This window comes from Panonychus citri, unplaced genomic scaffold (genome assembly GCF_014898815.1).
Source record: "Panonychus citri isolate SS breed McGregor unplaced genomic scaffold, ASM1489881v1 Contig00101, whole genome shotgun sequence".
Classification (NCBI taxonomy): Eukaryota; Metazoa; Arthropoda; class Arachnida; order Trombidiformes; family Tetranychidae; genus Panonychus; species Panonychus citri.
In genome coordinates, this window is record NW_026515506.1 from 540360 (window position 1) to 564224 (window position 23865).

General features: G+C 29.9%; 5 protein-coding genes and 3 long non-coding RNA genes across 10 annotated transcripts; 4 read left to right on the forward strand and 4 right to left on the reverse strand.

Moving 5' to 3' along the window:
- Nucleotides 1-1074: 1074 nt before the first annotated feature.
- Nucleotides 1075-2143, forward strand: LOC128388736 (uncharacterized). Its single transcript, XM_053348195.1, has one exon. The coding sequence runs from the start codon at nucleotides 1373-1375 to the stop codon at nucleotides 1985-1987; it is 615 nt and encodes a 204-aa protein (XP_053204170.1). The 5' UTR covers nucleotides 1075-1372; the 3' UTR covers nucleotides 1988-2143.
- Nucleotides 2144-6578: 4435 nt separating this feature from the next.
- LOC128388660 (uncharacterized) lies at nucleotides 6579-7808 on the reverse strand. The gene is made up of 2 exons (XR_008325316.1): nucleotides 7652-7808; nucleotides 6579-7243 (listed from the first exon to the last, which is right to left on the reverse strand). It is a non-coding gene; the product is annotated as an uncharacterized LOC128388660 (long non-coding RNA).
- Nucleotides 7809-7816: 8 nt separating this feature from the next.
- On the forward strand, nucleotides 7817-9347 carry LOC128388657 (uncharacterized). 2 transcript variants are annotated; one of them, XR_008325311.1, is made up of 3 exons: nucleotides 7817-8344; nucleotides 8571-8799; nucleotides 9140-9347. It is a non-coding gene; the product is annotated as an uncharacterized LOC128388657 (long non-coding RNA). The 2 variants fall into 2 exon arrangements; XR_008325312.1 differs by lacking the exon at nucleotides 9140-9347 and having other exon boundaries at nucleotides 8571-8958.
- A 393-nt stretch (nucleotides 9348-9740) lies between these two features.
- On the reverse strand, nucleotides 9741-12397 carry LOC128388654 (intraflagellar transport protein 43 homolog). Of its 2 annotated transcripts, XM_053348084.1 has the most exons (4): nucleotides 12262-12397; nucleotides 11878-12166; nucleotides 10687-11722; nucleotides 9741-10619 (listed from the first exon to the last, which is right to left on the reverse strand). In XM_053348084.1, exons 3-4 carry the CDS (start codon nucleotides 10957-10959, stop codon nucleotides 10173-10175), a joined length of 720 nt encoding a protein of 239 aa, XP_053204059.1. In that variant the 5' UTR covers nucleotides 10960-11722; nucleotides 11878-12166; nucleotides 12262-12397; the 3' UTR covers nucleotides 9741-10172. The 2 variants fall into 2 exon arrangements, with proteins under 2 accessions (XP_053204059.1, XP_053204057.1); XM_053348082.1 differs by lacking the exon at nucleotides 12262-12397 and having other exon boundaries at nucleotides 11878-12250.
- LOC128388648 (protein FAM98A-like) lies at nucleotides 12348-14793 on the forward strand. Its single transcript, XM_053348078.1, has 4 exons — nucleotides 12348-13153; nucleotides 13246-13861; nucleotides 13939-14225; nucleotides 14348-14793. The coding sequence occupies exons 1-4, from the start codon at nucleotides 12789-12791 to the stop codon at nucleotides 14568-14570; spliced, it is 1491 nt and encodes a 496-aa protein (XP_053204053.1). The 5' UTR covers nucleotides 12348-12788; the 3' UTR covers nucleotides 14571-14793.
- LOC128388652 (trypsin-3-like) lies at nucleotides 14781-17889 on the reverse strand. The gene is made up of 3 exons (XM_053348080.1): nucleotides 16642-17889; nucleotides 16145-16500; nucleotides 14781-16029 (listed from the first exon to the last, which is right to left on the reverse strand). Exons 2-3 carry the CDS (start codon nucleotides 16307-16309, stop codon nucleotides 15262-15264), a joined length of 933 nt encoding a protein of 310 aa, XP_053204055.1. The 5' UTR covers nucleotides 16310-16500; nucleotides 16642-17889; the 3' UTR covers nucleotides 14781-15261.
- Nucleotides 17890-18040: 151 nt separating this feature from the next.
- LOC128388647 (catalase-like) lies at nucleotides 18041-23703 on the reverse strand. Its single transcript, XM_053348077.1, has 5 exons — nucleotides 22496-23703; nucleotides 21450-22424; nucleotides 19971-20161; nucleotides 18974-19211; nucleotides 18041-18235 (listed from the first exon to the last, which is right to left on the reverse strand). The coding sequence occupies exons 1-5, from the start codon at nucleotides 22655-22657 to the stop codon at nucleotides 18053-18055; spliced, it is 1749 nt and encodes a 582-aa protein (XP_053204052.1). The 5' UTR covers nucleotides 22658-23703; the 3' UTR covers nucleotides 18041-18052.
- On the forward strand, nucleotides 19625-21514 carry LOC128388659 (uncharacterized). The gene is made up of 4 exons (XR_008325315.1): nucleotides 19625-19744; nucleotides 19959-20362; nucleotides 20742-21234; nucleotides 21381-21514. It is a non-coding gene; the product is annotated as an uncharacterized LOC128388659 (long non-coding RNA).
- Nucleotides 23704-23865: the final 162 nt, after the last annotated feature.

Genomic DNA, 23865 nt, shown 5'->3' on the forward strand with positions numbered 1-23865 from the left:
ATTTTCTTGTATAAGGTGTTAATAGATTGTAATTAAATTAAATGATAACAACTCGTCAATACCTTAAAAGGAAATTTAAATTCAATCAAAATGATTAAGATGATATTCAAATATTAACGATAACAATTAAGGCGTAAATATGAAACTATTTAAAGTTAAATCTTTGATTAGTAACTATGAAAGTTTAACCAAATTAAGTTAATTAATGAACAATAATAATAATAATAAGTTAGTAAATTAAATATATACTTTGAAGATGATGACAAAATTAGTTTTCAACAACAATCAGGGTTACAATTAGTTGAGTACAAAATTAAATCACTTAAATTAAAATTTTAATCTTAATCCTTTTCACTTGAACATCTTAAATTGTTGATGATTTATGTTGATGATTATCTTGATTAGGAGATGATAATTAAAACAACACTTTCCCTTTTTCCTTAACCATCTTGTAAATGTTGAGAATAGTTAACTACAATTAACTATTTTTATATATTGTGATTAGATTTTTAAATCAATCAACTGATTAACTTTGATGATGAGAAATGATCAAATCTAACCTTAGATACTATCATTTAGATTCAAGTGATGATAATAATTTAATTTTCCAATTACTCTTACAATTAACATGATCATCGGAAGTTGATTGAAATCATTGATTTAATTACAGTTGATTGTGATAAGGAGATTAACTTTTTTTTTAATTTAAATCAACCTAATTAAATGGACATAAACACAATCGGACATACACACAAACTCATATTAAGGGAGGGATAAGGGATTAGATTAATTAGATTCAATTTAAATTGTTGGCTTCATGCCAATAGTGTTTATTGGTTACCTAATAACAATCTTAATCATGATTAACTTAATCATGATTAGAACTTGTTCCTTGTATATTATAAGACTTTGGGTGATCATCTCTTTCATTTTTCTTATCCTCCTTCTTATCATTATTACCTCTCTCTCTCATATACTTATCCCACCCTCTGTCTGTCTTCATGTTTATCATCCTTCTCATCATGTTTATCATCATCTTAGCCTTCATCATCATCATCATCAGCATCAGCATCAGTATCTCTCTCTCTCTATTATCACCATCAACTCACTCAAACAAGTTGCTCCTAAGTTTCATCCTTTTACTTGCCATTGACTGAGATTTGAAACAAGATTAAATCTCACAATCAATAAGTAAACAACAATTTAACAGTAATTAAGGATTTGATTGAACAAGAAAGTGATTTTTTTATAAGTCTATGAGAAAAGTTTAATCAACAATTCAAATCGTTTTTCATTGAGATTTTGTGTTCGAACGGCAAAGAAAAACTTTTTTTTTTCCAAATTTATTTTTCGTCGCAAACAATTAAGTGAAATGAACAGTTTAATTAACCACAATTACCTGGACACTTCCACTGGAATGTTATCATTTTTACTATTGACAAGTCTTTTATTGGACAGTTTGATTAATCCAATCGAAGGATCAACAATCACAACGGGAACAATTAACTCTCGTACCACTCGATCAAATTTGGAAAATTTAGCTTCCCTTGCCTTTGAACATGGAGTTAAAATTCGTGAATTTGGTTCATGTCGAACACCCAAGCCCGAAATTGTCTACGTTAACTCAAATAATCCCTCGAAAGTTTATCTTCCAAGAGGCACAATTCTTCACCGATGCTCAGATTCGACGGGTTGTTGTCCACAGGCCTTCCAATCGTGCCGACCCATTTCAACGGAAATGGTTGAACTTTACTTTTTCACCGTGACCCTTGTTGCCAATAGCAGTTCGTCACCTTCATCCTCATCAACCTCATCATCCTACTCATCGTCATCATCCTCATCCAATTATAATCATCATCATCGCCATCACAACAAGAAACCTCGTCAACAGCAAAACATTGAGAAACTGACCTACGTCAACCACACTAAATGTGCTTGTGTTGATCTCAATTCATCTGACGATGAATCTTTTAATAATGAAATCTAGCTCGTGATCTTCATCATCATCCCTGTCATCACTTTCATCCTCATCTTAATCACCTTAATTATTATTCTTAATTATCCTTCTAGAAACATTTATGATCAACTTACAATTCTCACTTAGTAAAGACAACAAAAAATTTTTTCTCCTCAAAACTTTGATAATTGTCAATTTCTTAAATCGCGTTCGTTGATTGTTTTCATTTATTTTCTTTTCTCTTTTTGATTAATCATTCAGATTATTATTATTCTAATTATGATTAACCAACTAACTGTCAATCAATCTTGTCAATTGTTTAAATCGAGTTTATTATTAGTTTAACAACTAATTGTTAGGATTACGATTCTATTTATTTATCTTCATCATCAACTCCTCTTCAATATTAAATAATAATGAAAATAAAAATATTATTCAATTAGAAAATCAAGAAATTATATTAATAATAATAGATGAACAATTTAAATCAATCAAAGACCAGTTAATTGTTTAGATAATTTAACAATTTATCATACAGAGAGAGAGAGAGGAAGTAAATCAAAAAACAGAATCAAGGAAATGATTTAACTTCAATCAACTATGAACTTAATTAAGTTCAATATGGTTGGTTGAATGGTCAAGGATAAGATATTTTTTTTCCAGAAAAAAAACTCTCATGATAATTTGTTGATTACTATGATCATGATTGTGTTAAAAGAGTAAAATTAATTGTTGTTACAGTTAAATTTGATCATCACGATTAGTGGATAAACTTTTCATTTTATCCATTCATTATTTATCATGGATTTCATTTCATTCAAATCTCAGGTATCGTGCTGATATCATGAATTATATTATATCATGAATAGGAAATAATTTCATTCATCATCTTCATCTTCATCTTCATCATTATGACATTGAAAGTTTATCTCCCTTTACAATTTAACCAGGTTAAGGTCAATTATGTGATAATGATTATAATCAACACGATAATTGTTAATCATAAAGTTTCACTAAATTAATCCAATTTAGGTTTTAATTGTTATGAGCAATCATAAGTAATTGTTTAATATCATAAACAGACACTTGAAAGTTTAATTGATTATTATTATTAATAGAATTGGTTTAACAATCAGTAATAGTAACAACAATTAAAAGATGATGATATTTACCTTGAGATATGATTTATATTTCCGTCATTATTGTTTAATATAAATTCATGGAACAGTTAATTATTATGATTAGTTAATTGTTCACCAAACGATTAACAAACAATTAGGGTATTAACTTTTATTTTCCATTCTTTCAATATCACAAAACAATTAAACTATCCCGTCATTTAAAATCGATACAAATTTAATTGTTATTAGTTTAACCTTTCGGCTGTAAATTGACCTGCTTAATTGTTGATGTTTCTAATCACATACACACCCAACAATCAGTTTATTAAATTGTTTCAAATGGTTAATCAATCGATAGGAAGAACGATGTTGACAGGAAACAATTGAAACCACGAAAATGGATTAACTTTTTTTGTTTCATTTCGAGTTTAGGAAAATAAAAGTTTATTATTCATGCGAAAACCATTTAACAGGTTGATTAGTTTTAATTGTTGACTCTTGATTGTAATAGTTAATTCACTTTCTTCAAACTTGATTTTGACTTTAATTGGTTAATCTTTCTGATGATTACCATGAACTTTTTTTTTCTTCTTTCCATCTAATCCATGGATTAGATTAATTATCAATTGATTTGATTTTTTTTTCTTTAAATTTCTACTTCAATGGACCTCCATTGGTGCTCTCATCATGATTTGATTAACTTAATCAAAGTGAATACAGTTAACAGTGACAAGTGATTAACTTTGATTGTGACTTTGATTTAAACATATGTAATCCAGTGGATTGAGATGATTATATAAATTAATCAACGTCCACTAATCAATTTTGATCCTAATCTTTGATTATGGTTTTTTTTTGTTACTAGAGAATGAAAATAAAATCTAATTGATTGTCAATCTTCATCTTTCTGCAATCAAATAAACAATTAATCTTTAATTGTTGACAATCACCAGTTGACAGTTAGACTGAGCAATTTAACTTAATCCATCGGTGGATTAAATTGAAGTATTACAATTTCAACAATGAAATTTAATATTACATTTTTTGAGGAAAAAATTATCGATCAGGTAAAATAATGATCATGATTAAGATACACCAGATTAACTGATGATTAACATTGATTGTAATGTAATATTGGATTAAATTTAATTGTGCAAAAGTTTTTTTCTTAAGATTAACAAGTTCGCATTGATTATTATTATTATTAATTTTTTTTCTAACTCAAAGTAAATGTACCAACTTACTGACCGAGTTCAAGTTTAAGGATGAAGATGATTATGATTAAGATGATGGAAAGATGATAAATTGTGATTAAATGATAAAATATGTCGCAAGCACTTCATCATCTTCATCTTGATCACCCTGATCATCTCAATCAGTATTGTCAGATTAAGATCTTGTCACAAAGATGCCTCTGTAAATTGGATGGTCAATCATAATCTAGGGTTAATCTTGATTAACTGATTAAATATCTTGATTTTTTTTTCTTCAAGAACAATATAAAAACTTGATAAAGTGATTTGATTGGATGATAAGCATGAGGAAGATAATGATCAGCTGATTGATAGATTAAGAAAAAAGTTTGATAACTTTGAGTTTCTAATGTTTAGTTTGTGATTAAATGTTTAACTTGATAATCAAATGATTGGTTTGATTTATTGAGATTAATTAATTTGTGAGATGTTCAAATTGTTACATATACTTAATTAAAGGTTGGAAAGTAATCAAAAGGTTAGTTCACGATTTTTAATTGTTAGAAATTGACTCTTAATTTGATTTTGAAGAGGTTTCAACGCTAAAAGTAAAAGTAAATTTCAGCATTCAAATTAACTTTAATTTTCTGTTGAATTCACAATTAAAGTTGATTGTAATTTACAAGAGATTAAGGTGAATGTATTCTTGATTTAATTGTGGTTGGAAAAAGTTCTCATGTTAAGAATTTAAATTAATCTTCGAATTGAATGTTACCTTTGTCGAAAAAGTTCACCTATCGAATTTTTGAAATTCGCAAAATTTCCGGACTCGATTCGACGGAACTGTTTATCTTCAGGTCTTATTATGATCTTCGATTGGTAATTAATTCTCAATGATTGTTGTAATTATCTTTTCGGTTACTAATTGATTTATAATCGTTAATTTAATAATTACAATTTGGGTCGAAGATTTCAAATTATTGTGATTTATTGATTCCATTTCCAGGTCTAAGACAAATTAGCAAATCAAATGAATGAATTAATTGTGAATTAATTTGAATATTAAAAAAGTGATTATTAATGTTAATCCAATTTATTTTAACTGATTAAAGAAAAAAAAAATGAAAAACTAATTACAATTTACTGAATAAAAGATGAATAGACTTTAATTGCTCTCGATTAAATCCTTTAATCAACCATATTGATATTAAATATGTGATCAAACAATTAAACTAATCATGATTTATTAAAGTACAAACAAATTAATTGCAATTAAATTTTGTAACAAAATTTTTCAATCGTTGAAAAAATTAACCTTTTTTTTCAATCCAACAATTAACTTTGATCAATGGGTTAACTTGTATCGTGTTAATTGCAGTTTTAATCTTCTTGCAATTAATTGTCCGTTGATTTCTAGTTAAATTAAAGTCAATTTAGAATGAAAAATTTACAATAATTATCAAGGTTAAATTAGCAGAGAGGGAAATTGATTAACTAATTACCTTTTCTTCATCATAATTTCCAAATGACATAATCAACCTTCATTGATTCTCATTCATTTGAGTGTAAAAATATATCATGATTAAATTGATTAGAAAGTGAATATTATTATTACCAAATCACATTAATTAATAATCATGTTGATTAGTATTGATCATGTTTAATTTTCTTATAAAATTAACTTTTTTTTCACACACACAAAAAAAAACTAATCAACCTTGAAGTTTAGACAACAAATAATTTATCTTGATTGCTAAATAATCAAACACTTAATTTAGTTTGGGAGTAAACAATCAAGCCATAAGGATTCTTGGAAATTAAGAGAATCAATCACAATTAAGATTAAAATCTCGGTAATTTCATGATCACAAGTAAATAAAACCTAATTGAATTGATAACAATTAAGTTGTGGTCAATTTTTATCATCACTATTTAAGGTCAATTGTTATATTTACTACTGTAATTGTAACTGGTTATTTCATTGATTTAGTTTAATCAATTGATTAGCCAATTTGGTTGTTTTTAGGTTAACAGTTTGATAATTAATTGGTTGGTTTATATTCATTGGATTGATTTTAAATATCATCTTATGAAAGTGACATTTAATCAGGCTTGTTGGCTAATTGGATTGCTTGTCAATTTGAATTGTGGGATAACCTTTTCTGTTTGTTAATTGTTGTTGAAGATTCAAATTACACATTAAACTTGAAATGATAATGATAATGATTAACCTAATCAACTGTTAATTGTAAGTTACTTTGTTAAAGTTGATGACAATGACAAGTATTAATAATATAAACATGATGATAAAACTGTAATATTAATAATATTAAAGTTATCTGGTTATCATGAAGATATTATTGTTAACTACAATCCCTATTGTAATGTTAATTGTAATGATTAAACAAGTGTATTAACTGTGATTATCAAAACAACAACATTCTAATTAGTTATTAACAATAATAATAGGAGTGAATTATCATGATTAAATAGATTGGCAAGTAACCATCTTTTTCCAGTGTGTGTTTTGTATTCCAGTAATTAGACAATTAGTAATAATTTGTGTTTTTTGAGGCCATGGGTTGAAAATCTGAAGCTTTTTAGCAAGTTAATCATTAACAATCAACTAACCAACACTTTAAACTACTTGATGATGATGAAGGAAATTATATTTAACAGCAACAATCTAATTGTTATGTAAACAAATTAACCAAGTAAGTGAAAGGTCTTTAACACTAATCTAAATCTTCATCTTGATCCATGGAGTGTAATTATTAACACAGTTTCTTTGGTAGCCAAAAAAGTCAGCAACTGATTAACTTGATTATCATTGAATTTATTGATGGTGATGATTGTTATTATTTCCGCTTCTAGTTGGTTCAATATGTTGATTTTGTTTTCCCTCCTCCTTGGAAATGGTTTTGTTGAGAGAGACCCGAAGCCAAACTGTGAGAATGTTAATATAAATATAACTGAGAGAGAGAGAAAAAAAAGGAAAGTGATGAAAAGAAAATTAATAAGCAACAAATTTACACTTGATTAGAACACTTTTAATTATTCCTTCCTTTTTGGGTTTAAATTAATTCTTTCAAATGAAAAACAATCAACTAAACAACCCAACAAAAAGTGGATCTCATGTTGAGCCTTTAGACTGAGATTCAAATTTCATATTCAAGTTTATATTTGATTCCGGGTTTTTTTCTTCAATATATACCGTTAATGATACACTTTGGGTTAGGTTTTTGGTGATAAAGTGTATTAATTGTTAATCAGCAGCTAATTTTCACAATTTAATATTCTAGTTAAAGATTAACAACATTTTCCTATAATAAACTAATGTAAACAAAAAGAGAAACAATTTTCGTTTTTGGTCTACTTACAATTTCCAGTATTTTCCACTAATTTTCTTGATAATCAAGATGTTGAGATGGTTAAAAATTTATATTAAAGGTGAAAAAGAACAAAAAAAAATTAGAAAATTAATCAATAACAATTAAGAAAATTATGATTGATTTCAATTTGAAATTCTTAGAAAATGTTCACCAATGTGGTTACATTAAATTACCCAAAGGTGGTGCCAATGTTTTCGCGGTCAACACATGATCGTTTGTTGATTATCTCGAGAGATTTTAATTGTTGTTTCATCTTAATTGTAACGAAATTAACAACTATCACGATTATTACTAATTGTTTTCCATGTTCCAAATTATTGAAGGAGATTCGGTTTTATGTGATCATCTTTTTCTTTGGTACATGTAATGAAAATCATCAGAGAAAAGTCATCAACAGGTAACCACAATTACGCAACTTGATCAGTTAATTATTTGTGTGTGATTTTAATCAATTTTTCTTTTAAATTGTTTATTTAATTTCTTCATCTCGGAAGAAACATGATTCAAGTGATTGATGGAATTGTAAAATATATTTAATGTGTATTCTTTTTAATGATATTTCGCACTTATCCTATTTGGCTTTTTTTCTCAGTGTTTCTTATGTTTCATGTAAACATTTAACTCGCCATCAGTTTAATGGTTTATAATTAAACTTTACAGGTAAAAAAAGGTGTAAATGAGGTAAGATAAAGATGATATTGATGATGATCATCTTCTAAATGATCAAGTTAATCACTTGAACAATTTATTGATTATTTTTTAATCATAATTTAAATCGTTTCCAAGCTTAAGCTATAAATAGTCTGCTAGCAATTCAATGTCTCACAACTGAGATTTAACCCTTTACCTTAACCCTTTTTTTAATATTAATTGTAATCCATTTTTTTTTCTTCTTCTTGTCTTATAGATTTAACCAGTTTAATTAATAAACTACCACACAATCAAGTTGATTAAGAGGATTCGCCTTGAATTTACCTTGAATGATTAATTTTACTTTGGGTTAAAAATCAACCAAGTTACCATCCCAATCGTGTTGGTAATTCCTGTAACCATTTTCAATGGATCAGCAAAGTTTACATGTTTAATTTGATTGTAATCAATTGATCTTCAATTCTTAATTGTCGTCATTATTACAAGTTTGTATTGAAACCAATCAAACACGAAAAATCAATCGATAATAATCAATTTACCCAACGGCTTGTAAATCATCAAATTTGCTCAAATTAATTAGTCAAATTAGTGATGTTTAATTTTTGTTTGTTTATGTGTTTACATAAATTACTTAATTGTTTTCATTGAAATGAAATCATTTTGCTTTTCTAATTTCAATCAGTTAGAAAATTAACTTTCAACTCTTGTATCTGATCAATGAACCAGATGAAGATGAGAAGATAATCAGTTAATTGATTGTTAAGATTGATTTTAATTATTTCTATTCTGTAATAGTTTTAATTTTTTTCTTTTCTTCGTTAACAGTTAAACGATGATAATAACGATCATAACGATTAACTTAATTGATGTTGATAAGTAAATGACCTGGGATAAGATAATTAAACATGATTAGGATGCGAAAGTAAATTTTTACAACCTTAAGGCTGCGAAAACGATACAAACCAAATTAACTGTACATTTGAATAAACTATTAACTTTTTTGTAATAGTTAATTAATTAGTTTGCCTCTTGTAACAGATTTGCCCATCAAATTAGTTGATTAACTTTCATGTAAACAATTGATTATGATCAATTGTCTTCAAGGAAAAGTATTTCTTGATGGTCAATTTAGTCGAGCAAAATTTGAGACCAAAAATAATTAAGTTAATTGTTTCACCATTGCCGAACAGGATTAAGTTAATCTTAATCTCTGGAGGTACAAATAATCAGCTATTAATCAAAAATTTACCATTGATTTGGTTAACCACCGATCAAATGATTGAACGTCGATGGGGTAACGATTGTTATCAACTTGGAATATTAAATTGTTGGCTTGACCATCGTGATTAACTTTTCTGTTGCTATTCAAGATCAATGTTCACAATTAACTGACCTTGATGATGAAGGACTAATTGTGGAATTAGATATTGTGAATGGAAAGAAAATCAACAGTTAATGATAGGGTTTCGATGGTGAACAAAATCTATTGATATTCTAATTGTTGTTTTCTATTCTTGATCATTGATTTTCAATGGAAAGTAAATGTTTTCTTTTCGTTAATTGTTTTCTTTCATAACGAAAAAAAAACATTCAACTATTACAATTAGAGAAGAACAATTTGATTTGCAGATTTTTCTAAGGTGAATAACGAAAACATTACGATTCGGATAATCAACAATAATTAAATTATCATTTGGCCTCTTATTTGGCTAAATTAATCGTGATCTAAATGGCCTGACTATTTAGAAATCGCGTCTTTGATTATCTCATTTTTCACGGTTCCAATAAGAGATACATGATATTACATGATGGAAATCAATCTATTAATATTTGGTTAGTTAATGTTTCAATTTTTTGGTTAACTTGATTGTTGCTCGTTCTCATTTCGTTCAATGTAAGATGAAACTTCTGAAATTAAACTATCCCAAGTCCAAGGGGCATCGTCTTCTTTGACCAATGGCTGAGCAATTAATCGAGATGATAAAATGGTTGAATCAGTTGAACAGAGATTGGAAAAGGCTTGATGTTTAATTATATCACTTTCAAGCTCTTGTAAACTGATCAGTTTATTAACCACGAAATTATTTGGAAAATCAGTTGATCCTTTACTAATTGGATCATCTAATTCATCGATATCAGGGATAAACGGGATTGTTTCATTTTCTTCCGATTCTCGAGGCCGATTAACCGCAGTTTTAATTGAGAAGATACGAGAAGATGATGACGATAATGATGTTCGAAGCTCTTCCGTTTGATCCTCTTCGAAAAGTGACCCATGTCGCTTTCGATCTTCAAATTTAGGGACCTTTCAAAAAATGAGACAAAAAGATAATTGATTTGATTAATTAAATTAATTCTAATCTAATACTTACTAAACTGCTCGATGAAGATTGTCCGAATATGTGAGTCAATGGATTATCATTATCGAAAGTTAATTCAATTGCAGATTCAGCATTTCGTCGGGTTTGACGAGTCGAACTTCGTGATTTAGGTGATAAACTCAATGATTCGAGGTCCAAATTAATCAGTTCATCGTCCATCCCAATCATTGGAGTGTTATTATCACGATTATCAGTTAATGGAATATTGTTAATCAATGATGATGATTGTCTCTGATTATTAGTTGGTCCATTGGAGAGAAACATTGTAATTGCCGATATCGAAAACACTTTGATAATTAATCAAAAGATTATTTTTCGATTAACAAAAATATATCAAAGTTTCCTTGGTTACAATTATTGTTATTATTTTGATTGAGACGAATCAATGATTAATAATAGAAAAGGAAAAATATCTATGTTGTTGTTTCATTGGTAAATAATCAACCCTTGAAACAATTAAATGAATCATTTCTGCTCTTAAGAGATGAAACTAGATCAAGTAGGAATTACTAACAGTAATTCAATTGATTATTATGTTATTGTGATGAAACTTTTAAACAAGAATAGGAGGGAAAAATTGTTTCCAACTCTTCAATTCCCGAAATCAGTCGTATCTCATTTTTATGGTTTGACCTTCAACCCTTTGCATGGTCAAGACAAATAAGATTCTTTGCAATTCAATTACACTTGATTGTAAATAATTAACTGTTTTTCTCGGAAGCCAAACTGCTTCATGTAAGGTCAATAGAATGCATGTTGATGTTGAGGTTGAGTTGTAAGTAAATTAACAGTTGCTCTTGGTATGGAAGTAGTTAAAAGGAAGCCAATAGATCATCATAATCATCTCCATATTCAGTCATTAGTATTATCTCATTCATGAGAAAAATTTGAGAGAGAGAGATGGAAGGAGAAAGATTTAAGTTGTTACAATGTTGCAAAACATTGGATCCAGGAAAAGAGTAAAACTTGTTGATCAGCACATTTTTTTTATTCTCTTCCACTTCATAAAACCAATTTCCTGCTGATTCTACAGAAAGAAAAATAAATAAAAGAAAAATAAAAACAAACAAAAAAGAAAATGAAATGAAATGTTTCATGCAAATTCACCATCAAAACTGATGATTGTCTCTCACTTGGTTATGCTAAGAGATTTAGAATGCGAAAAAAAAGCTAAAAACTTACCTTGATTTTCGGTTTTCTTTTCTACCTTAAAAAACCAATTCTGTCTCCAAGACATACTTTGATCTTCCATAAAAGATAACCAATTGAATGTATAGAAATAATAATTGATGATGACAGATAAATTTCCAATCAATTGATGAAGATTAAATTGATTTGTTGATTTAGCAAAATGTTGTTGTTGTTGTTACCTTTTCTTTCAGCTTCACTTAAATCAAACAAAACCTGTTAAAGAAATAGTTCACTTTCTCTCTCTGTTTTCCAGGTACAATCTCAATCCATCTCCAACAGCCTAATTAACAGAGAAAAATTAATCTTAATTAGTAATCACCTATTTTAATTGTCACTTAGAAATTGTGACAGCCACAAAAGAAACAATTAACTTACCGGTTGAAACAAATTCTCCGACACTAACGCCATCTCTTTTCTAGAATATGAGCTAACATATTTTTCTCTTTTTTCTTTCTCAAGTGAATTGATTGTTTATTATTCAACAGTTGAGGTTAACTTTTTAATTAAAGTCTATCTAATTAACCTTTGATTGTCATTAATTGTGATTAATTTGTAATTAAGTTAAAGCTTATTGGAATCTGTGTTACCTTGGAAAAAGCTTCTTTCGCTTTGTTTTCCAAATACAATCTGGTCAATTGTTCCTCCCTTTTTTCTTGTCTCTCATTTTTAAATTTTTCTCATTCTCTTCAAGAACATTGCTTTTGATTTCTCCATCTTTCCATGTTTCATTGATTTAATTGTTCATCTTGCAATTATTATTTCTCCCTGTTTTAGCTAAGTTTAGCTAGATTTTCGATTGAAGCTGATTTTTACTTGTAATTTGTTTAATCTGTTTCAGTGGTGGTGGTGAATCATTTCTTCTAAATAAATAGAATATCTATTTACACTTTAAATAGAAACACATGATGGCCAAATTGGGTGAAGATATTATTGATTCTTTGGAGCTGTTAAGATATCCTCAAGTAGAATCTCTTCTTACCAATGGTTCTCCAAGAAGTCTTTCTATAATCGAATTTTCTGCAATAATTAACTGGCTTTCCGATGAGCTTAATGATATGTTACGCCATGATTATATTGTCAATATATTGACCAGTGAAAGTGAATTAGATGCCTTCAAGATTGAATTGAATTCTCTTCTTCGTCAACTTCAATCTCCACTTATTGGTTGTGATTTAACTATCGAATCAAATAGATTGGCCATAATTATCTGTCTCTGTGGTGAACTTATGGCTGCTCGGATTCTCTATGTTAATAAACCTGCTGACGGGTACGTTTTCTATTCTATTAATCTCTTTAAAGTTGCACTTTGTACACCAATTGATATGATAATTAATTTTCCAATTTCTTTTCTTTCTATAGAGGGATGAAGATCGATATGTTTGAAAGTGATACAGCAAAAGAATTAAAATCATCCATGATTATTCTTGGTATTGGTAAACCACCAGCTAATGTTCAATCGTCACAATTATTTTCTAAAATGCAGGATAAAATTAACGAAAAGTTAAAAAAATCAACCATTGCCCAAGAAGAGCCATTGCTATTGAAACCTGGTACTCAATTGGTTCCAAAAGAATGGAAAACTCTTGATAAAATTAATTCTTCTCTATTTGATGATTATCATGTTCGCCGTAAAACTTTAATCACTCGGTGTGATTGTACAATTGGCTCTTTCAAATGGAAGGAAGGAGATCAAAATGCCGATAAAAATTTAAGTGAAAAGATTGATGCCTCTTATGGTAAATTGAGAACCATGTTGGACCCTAAACCAACCGTTAGTTTGGCTCATGGTTTAGCTGCTCGTAAAAGCGGATGTTTTGACCTTCTCAATTCGGTGGTCAGTAAATCTCACCAAATCTGTGATATAGAAACGCCAAAGACCAAAGGAATGGCCAATGTTGGTAAACAACAGAGAATTTCTTTACAAAAATTCTTAATTGGTAATGTTCCTGATAGAGGAGGTCGACCCAAAGAACAGGTAAATTTATCTCACAATTTACTTAACATTATTTCAGTTCTAAAAATTTATTCTCTTCTTATTAATATCATTTGTAGCCTCCACCAGCTCAAGAAACTTTCCAACAGCAGCAAAATCAACGGCAACAACCTCGAGGCGGTGGAAATCAACGTGGAGGAAGTGGTGGTGGTTATCAACAACGAAATCAACAATCTCATAGTGACTCTGGTGGACAATTTCAACAGAGAAATCAATCTCATGGAGATTCGGGAGTACAGTACCAACAAAGGAATCATCAGCCTCATGATGATGGAAGAGGACAGTATAGCCAAAGAGATCATGGTGATCAACCATATCACCAACAGCAATCTCGCCAATATTATGGGTAAATTAAACTTCTATTTGAAAATTATTAGTATTTAATATTAGACTGATTACTAAATTGATCAATTGGATTTAAAAATTACTAATCAAATTATTTACCTTTTTGTTTACATTCAAATGCAGTGATAAAAGTTACCATTCATCAAATCAACCAAGAGGCCAATATCAAGATAATTATCAACAATCTAATTACCAACCACATCATAATTATGATAATCATCGTGGAGGTCACAGGGGCGGCGGGGGTGGTAGAGGAGGCGGAGGACGGGGAGGTTATCAAGATTATGGTCGAGGAGGTGGACGAGTTCAAGGTGCTGGTTGGAATCAAGGATATCAAAGATATTGAGAACTGTTGAGTTCTTTGAGCGAAAACAATAGTGATAACTGGATTAAATTAAATCTTTACAATAATCACCCGTTTATAAATCTCAAGCAACGTCATTACTTTTGTTTGAGAAAGTTTTGACAACCACTAATCAAATAGAAGCAAAACTTTTCAAAACAAACGATCAATTTTAATAACGTTGACTGATTTATTAATAATTAGTAAATGCTGTTTGCAATAAGAATTGATATCAATTTATTGAGACAGAATCAGTCTAATTATTTTCAACAGATTGATTCTCATCTAAATCACTTTGTTTACATATAAAATTTTTAAACAAATGGTTATTTAAAAAACTAAGAAATGATTAGATAAAAAATTATACTATAATAATCAATTTACAATAATATACAAAGATTTGCATTTTTTGTTTCGTCAGATCAATGTCACAACAGTTAACAAATTGTAGTCTGGATAACGAGCTGTGATTAGCTTAATTGTCGAGATTGAGTTAAACTCAAACTTTTCAAGGTCAGGGAATCAGTTTTTGTAATAATTGTAACAATTTGATTGAAATGAAAGACAGGAAGTAAATTTTAGCCATTGAATCCGAAAACGGAGATTGGAATTGAAAGAGAGACAGAGATGAAGATAAAAATCAAGATGAAGATGAAGTTGAAGATGAGATGATGAGAATGAGGATGAGGATAAATCATCGATAACTGTGTTTATGAATAACTCTTCGAATCCATTTAACAAAATTCGGCACTTTGGCATAGATCCCATACTTTTCCCTGCGACCACAACCTTCACCGAAAGATGTGATACCATAAATGTACCATCGAGATCTTTTCTGGAAGAGTAAAGGTCCACCCGAATCACCGGCACAAGAATCGACTCGACCACTTCGATAACCAGCACAAAACATATTGTTCGAGATGAAATAGTCTTCGTAAACATTTCTACATTCACTTATATTGACGATTGGAACACGAGCTTGATGAAGTACATCGGTACCAAACAGAGCTGAGTTTTTCTTCTTGCCCCAGCCCAAAATGGTTCCAAATGAATCGATTGGAATCTCATCTTTCCTCGAAGGAAGACAAGCCGTGGCCACGAATTTTCCCAATTTAAATGGAACCTTTAATCGTAATAAAGCCACGTCCGAATCAACCGTTTCTCTATCGAAAGAAGGATGAATGAAGACATGATCCACTTTCACTTCTTGTTCCGTTCCTTCATTGGTCATGAGATCATGTTCACCGGCACGAATATATAATCGTCGACGAACACAATGAGCTGCAGTCAACACAAATGAAGGAGTAATCAAAGTCCCTCCACAAAATGGTTCCCGAAAATGGTTAAGTAAAGCTACTTGCCAAGGCCAATTACCTTTGACCACTTCACGACCTCCGATTATCCTCAATTTAGAAGATAAATCTTTCATTTGATTTAAACCACAATTTTTCAATTCCAATTTCTACAATTCGAATAAACAAACAAAAAAGAAAGATGAATGAATTAGATTGATTTCGAAACAAAATCTAAATAAAAGATATAAAAGAGATAAAATAAACAGAGAAAAGAAAACTCACCAATCGAGCTCTAGTTGCATTTCGCTGTGAACTGTTCGAGTTGTTGAGTTTAAAACGTTCATCGTCAAAATTAGTTGGTTTGATTGTAGCACAAAAGTAAAAGTGACAAGAAGAAGACAAGATAATCAAGATGATCTGATAACATGAGAACCAATTTATCTCCATGATGAATTTGCTCCAAATTACATGTATTACCTGTTCACTTTTTCACCTTCTTAACAATGATAATTCGTACATTCGATGTTTGGCCTGAACATACACTTGTTTCTCTGTTTCTCTTCTCTTCTTCTTCTCTTTTTCTTGTTAGATGTTGATTTTTCGTCTTCCTCTCTCTCTCTCTAACTTGTCCTCCAGAGCTTTCAACGATGGAAGAGAGAGAGAAGATGAAGAAGATGCTGAGTTTTGATATTACTGTAACTGTGTTGATAGAGATGCACCTGGCATTAACAACACACAGAATACTTGGTTAATCTTGAAGATAAACAAAGTCTAATTACCTTGAGAATGACCCTTAACTTACAGATAAACATAAGACTGACCCTAAAGGTAATGTTTAAAGTTAGTTGCACATGAACCATCAATAGAATTGTCACCATTATGACTGGGAAACGAGTTCAGATGGTCAGAACATATGGTCAAAGGATGACACAGGAAAGAAGAGAGAAAGAGATAGAAATAGAGAGAGAGAGAGAGAGAGAGGAGCTATTTGTTTGTTAACAAGTTTGTAGAGCTGTTAGATACTAAGAAAAGCGAGAGAGTGAGAGAGAGAGAAAGTGAGGATGGACAATCAAGAATGATAATGTTAATGATTTTAGGGCGAAAGAGGAGTGAGAACACTTATGTCAATACATTGATGTCCGGTTAACACTTTACCAACAAGGAGGAAGGTTGACCAATTGGAGAAATTATCATTCCAAGTCCACAGATAATCAATCAATTCAAATGTTAACACAATTGGTGATAATTATGATGATGGAAAAGTGATAAGTGATAATTGATTCAAATTGTATAATTATAAGTTACAGACTTTGTCTTTGTCATCATGATTCATGTAGTAGTTGTAGTTGTTTGCTGTTTTTGCTGTTGTTAGAATATATTTCAGGATAAGTAGATGAAGATGATCATAAAATCATATTTATATTGTAAAGAGAGATATTGATTATAAGATGAAGGGATTCCACTTAATTGTGACAAACACTTTTCTTCCAGAGAGGAAACTTTTCATTTTCTACCTTTTGAGAGGATGTAAACTCTTCTTTTTTGTCAAACAAATAAAACAATAAAAGCAACACAATATTTAGATTATTGATATTGCAATTTGTGTGTTCTCTTCTATTAACAGTTGATTGTCACAAGGAAAAGTAGGAAACATTTAGAAAACAGCAAAGAATCACAAGTTTCTTTTCAAAGGAAATCGATGATAAAGAATCAGGAAATCTCATATTTGTGTATCACTAATGAGAGATTATAACAATTTAACGCTATATAAATAGATTCACTGGATAGTCCTAAATCCCGAAGATTGTTGGTTAATTTGGCAACTATTTAAGATTATCTGGTCATCAATTAGAACGATAATCACTTGGGTTAAAATTGTTCTGTGCAATCAATGTTTTTCTCAAGCTCGCACTAATAAACAGTAGTAATTGCGGGAAAAACGGAAGACAATGGGACTTGGAAAATATTAATAATCCTCCGAATGAGAAAATATCTTTGATTGATGTAATTAAAAGTCATTAGAAATAGTTAACTTGATTGTTTTCGTTTGGTAGATTTAAAATGTTGCTCTTCATCATCTGGATATCACAAAATCGTCTCTTTAATTGTGTAGGGGAAAAAGATTGACACACTTATGTATCAATTCAATTGCACCTCTCCAGTAGATTTAGATTGTAAATTGGTTCGTATTTAATGGTCGGCGAAAAATTCGAGTGCTTCCTTTAACCTGTGTCCATATTCGGGATGAGCCAAACGAACATGATGGAGAAAACGTTCTTGAATGAATTTCTTTGCTCTTTTCAAATGAGTACTCAAATTGTAGATTAAATGATCTCTATCTTTCGGGGCCAATGCTTCCCAAAATTTGGCAACCTGGTTAAAGAATAGGAGATAAAATGGGAGAAAATGGATCAAATTTGATTGTGAATTTTTCAAGGAGAGAATAGAAGGATTAGAAAGAATAGAAAAAGAATAGAATAAATTTGCAATAAAACAAAAGTAATTCACCTCAATCAGAATGTTGATTAAGAAAAAATGACTCAAATTAAGACAATACGATTTTGACAAATACAATAGATTCTTTGATTCTCAGCAAAATTGGAACAAAATTAGCATCTCATCTAAGGTCAAGTTACATCAACAACCGATTGCAAAAAAAGAGATCATTCAATTTAAGAGATTTAAAGATCAATTTTTTCTCTATTGTATTATAATTACAAACTAATGTAAACAAATCAAGGTAAAAAAAAGGTTTAAGAGTAACGCTAATCAGACAATCACTATCAATTTCAATCACTCTCTAATCGCATTGTATTTACAGCTCTTAGTTTTCTCAATAACAATCAACAAGAAATCAATTGGGTACCAAGATTCAATTGCGATGCTATAAGAAGTCAAGTGTTGTTTTTTTCATTTTAACTCTAATTTCAGGTAAGTTATTATTTTGCTTGTAAAGACTGAGTAATTATAATCTTTGTCTTTTATCAACAATTAAGCAACAAAAACAACAATCAAACGGAACAAGTGAGATATAAATGATTGGGTGCTTCATATGTATGAGTAAGAAGGGAAAAATTTTGTTATTAGGAAGGAAGAAAAGGAGAGATTTACCTGAGAATAATTATCATCGTGAGTTGAATCATATCTTTTAACTTCAACATAGGAAGGAAGTTTCCATTTACTTGGTTTTTCCGAATCATCTTCCTTTTTAAAATCAAATGAATTCGGGTAATAACTTGGCCCTTTTCCACCATTTTCATCAAAACAATAAGCACCATCACGGATATTGGGATAAGTAGAATCGGTGGCCGGTTGATTAACAGGAATCTTAAAGAAATTGGTTCCAAGTCTAATTACAAGTAAAGAATAGAATAGAACAGAACAAAATTAATCAACAGAAAAAGAAGAAATTTAAATAAAATTAATGCAATAGAAAAAGATTGTAATCAAAGTAATTGAAGAGCTTTTTATTCAACCCTTAAGACCTTTGGCCTAGAATTGAACATAACTTTCATTTACTCACTTTTAGATTCACAAGTTTGGTATCAGGCGAAAGCCCGTTGTTTAATTAATGAAATTTACGAAAATTGATCGTTTGAACACAGAATAATTTGACAGAATTTCAGTGACAACAAAGAGAAAAAATAGAAAAAAAAAACTAATGTTATGGAGGGAAAACGAAAGCGTTGTCATTGGCAACCGTTTGAATGTTTAGTTACCAAAGTCGATGACTAATTATGTCATTTACTTGTTTCTAATTAACTATGAATAATTACCTGTCTGTTTTAATTACATTTTTAATCCAATTAACTTGTTCAATGTGGCTGATTATCTTACCAGGAATTATCTTCATCTTCTTTCCGAGTGTTGGTGTTAATTGTGGTAAGAAAACGAAAAGAGATTAAGATTTAAAGTGAATTATCTGTTTTCCAATTTTTAGTTTTCTTTTCTTTTCTATTCTCTCTCTTTCTGTTTTCCTTTTGTTTTCTTCTTTTCTCTTATAATTTTTTTTTCTTTGTTCTTTAATGTTTTTACTGTGCAAATGAGAGATTTATATTCTCTCTCTTGAATTTGTTCTTGATCATTTGTTTTTTAGATTCATAATTACCTGTAACTTTGAGCCTCTTGATAGGCTACCAATCTACCCTGAAGTACCTTTTCCGTTGATGGTTCAATTCCTGGAACTAAATTGGCTGGATTGAAGGCTAATTGTTCAATATCGGCGAAAAAATTTTTCGGATTATGTGTTAATACCAATTTACCAGCTTCTATGAGAGGAAAGTGTTTCAAAGGCCACAACTGGAAATGGAAAAACGGATTCAGTTTTCAAGCAAGATTAATAGAGTAATCAAAGAGAGAACCATGAGAGAGAGAGAGAGAGAGAGAGAGAGAGAGATTAAATCATTCCACTGAAACCACAACAATCAAATTGTTTTTTTTTGTCTGATTAAACAACAACAATTAATACACAAAAAAAAACAGAAAAGGAAAATCAAATTGGTAAGCATATTGATTGACTTAAATCAAGACCATAAAAAAAATTTCTAATGTTAATTGTCACTGTGAAAGTGTAACAAAAGTGAAATCTTTCTCACTTTTATCACAATCCAATTGTTTCTAAATTTTTAAATGATTGACAGTGATTACTTTTAATTACTATTATCATCAATTATCTAACCATACATAATTCATAACTAATTCATTTTGTTGTTTCTTCAGGTTAATGAATTTAACCTTTGTACATGATATGTTTTCATTTTATTACTTTCAGTTTGATCTTAACGTTGTTAATCCTATTGATTGCTACTAATTGTTTCTCTAAATTGTTCGTTTTTAATCATTAATTCTTTTCTTTTTGCTTCTTTGTTTCTTTTCTCAGATTGGTGGTTGATACCATGAAGATAAATCAGAAAAAGATTAATGGTTGCGCTTGGGTAGAGAGAGAAAGAGAGAGAAAATTTCTCTAATTGCTTTGGATGATTAGAATTTACGATTTAGGAGACAAAAAGATCATTACAATTTACGATTAAACTGTAACTGGATCAACTATGCTAATTTAAATTGATTATAATTTATGGAAAATCAATATCACCATTAATTGATAAACCTTTTTCACCGATTGGTAACAATCAGAGTTAACTGATCAATGGCAATGGTTGTTAATTAATTTGACTATATTCAAATATCCTCAAATCCTGTTGGTTATTATGGATTATAATACAAAACTAATTATATTAGATAATTGTTACAAAAGTTAGACAAGGTTACAATTAATTATATAGCTTTAGTTAACCAAATTATAAGCTTAAAATTAATTATTGTTTAACTTTCTTTCAACTATAACAATTAACTAATAGTATTAACCAATCAAAGTAAGTAAATAAGATAAATTTTAACCTAGAATTTACGGAATAGACAATTGTACTAATTTCCTATATTTTAATCAAATTTAATCTTTAATTTACTTATAGATTTAGTTAATTTGTTCCATTTTCTGTTTTTTGTTTCTGTTTTTCAGATTAACTTTTTCGTTATAAATCTCGATATTTGGATTAAGTGATCAAGTTATGGAAATGGATCAACTTACCTTTGTTGGATCAAATGGACTGTGTTTCCATTTATGAGCTTGTTTTTGGGTCATCACTTGGATACACACTCTCCATGAAGGATAATTACCTGAATGAATAGCCTTGAATAAATCTTCTCGAGCATAATCTGGATTGGAACCTGCTAATTTGGTTGCAACGTCAATGGTTAAATTGTGGATTCCCTGATTAGTGAGCACATGCCATCTACCGAAAACAACTTTATCATATTGGTTAACTAATTTAAAGGTATTCAAACTGAACCCATGTATATGTCGATATCCATCCGGAGTACCAAGATCAGTGAATAGGTAAGAGGTTGCATGTAATGTTTCAGGTAAAAGTGAAATATAATCCCAAAAGTAATCGTAGTTGATTAAATTTGATTGTGGATCTTTCTTTTGACTATGAATGAAATTAAGAAATCGCAATGGATCTCGAACGAAAAAGACTGGAAAGTTTAACATCATTAGATCAAAATTTCCCTCATCGGTATAAAGTTTAACCGCGAATCCTCGAGGGTCACGAACAGTATCCGCTGAACCTTTACTTCCGGCAACAGTTGAAAATCTGACCGCTACCTTGGTACGTTTACCGGGTTTGGATAGGAAAGAGGCTTGAGTGAATGCGGTAACATGAGGATTAGTGGCCTCAAAATAGCCGAAAGCACCGGCGCCCTTTGCATGGACAACTCTTTCTGGTATTCGTTCACGAGTAAAATGATTCAACTCTTCAAAGAATGTTATATCCTCCATAAGAAGAGGACCTTTTTTACCCGCTGTGAGTACATTGATCTTCTCATGGACTGATGCACCACCGAATCGAGTGTACGTTTTGCCACCAAAATTCAACGAATTTGGAACAAATTCATCATCAATTACAGGGTGATGTTTATTTTCCTCAGCGGTTAAATTTCCAGGATAGAAATCAGCGGGGCTTGTATGTGGTAGAATCGGTTCTGCTATAGACTCATCGAACTTTCAATAAAGAGAGAGAAACGCAGTTAATTAATTTCGTAACAATAACAATAAATCACCGATCAACTTACCTCATCGTCTAAAGATGATGTAATTGTTGATGATGGCGAAGATGATGATTTGGGTGGTAATATAAACGATTCATTGCCAATTGAGTTGGTGATGGTTAAAATGGACAATATGATGATAAAAAAGCTGATCCAATGATTAAGAAAATCTCGGAGAGTGATCATATTTCAAGAGACAACAATTAACAAGAAAATTAAAGGAAAACAACGAACGTCAATTTAATTTGAAATCAGCTAAACATTTCCCAAGTAAAATGCTTCACCAATTGAACTCCTTGTTAATTAACATGATGGCAAATCAATTTTAAATCATCAACATAATTTTGGTATCACAATTTAACAAAATATTTTACTGCTGGATAAATAGATTGACTATTAAACAAACAATTAATGACACTGATTTACACTTGATGTCTTAAAGTGGATATTACTTAAAAAAAGAAATCAACTGTTCTAAGTCACAAGTAAATCATGTTAATCAATTGAATTTAGTTGATTTCCCGTTTTCAATTGGATTAAATTGTTGATGTTAATTATACACGTCAAATGATTTTATAAACAACATTAATTGTAATTTGGTGACAAAATTATAAACACAAACATTGCGATTTGCTGAAGCACAAAAAGATATTTAACCTTGTCCAGCTGAAAGAAATTGATCAACAATCAACAGTTAGAGAAAAAAAAATAACAAAATTAATTCAACTAATACTAACTAACACTAGTGTGTTGATTTACAACAATCAACTTTAATTGTCCAAGGAGAGGATTGAACTACAATTTAGATACAATCGAGTTAGTAAAGTAACAATTACAATTAGAGAAAATGTTTTCAACTAAAAACAAAAGCGAAACCATATTCACATTTTTATTGTTTTGTCTCAAGGTGAATTTATCTTCTCTTTCTTATCATCATCATCATCCTTTCTCTCTCTCTCTTTCTCTCTATCTCTCTCTTTTCCTGCCAAATTTGCCTCTCGCTCCCTCTTCATCATCTCCCACCTTCTTAACCCTTTATATACTATTGTTACTTTGCTCCATCCCACTAATGGGATTCCCATTAAATTGTTCCGTTAATTTTTGTTGATTAAGATCATTCGTGATTGTTAATTGAAAATTTCAGGTGACACAAGTGATTCAAACTCGAAAGATTGTGAAAAAAGTTCTGATTGAGATCATGAACTTCAGGGGATGTGAGAGAAACTCTGATATCTGAACACCAAAAGAATGGCCGATGTTGGTTAATTACATAGTCGAATTGAAAAGTTTACGGTTTTTGATTTAAATCAAGGTTAATCTGATTAAGATTAGATCATAAAGATAATCATTGTAAATTTTTGTTAGTGTTCTAATGTTAATTAACTTGAGGCTAA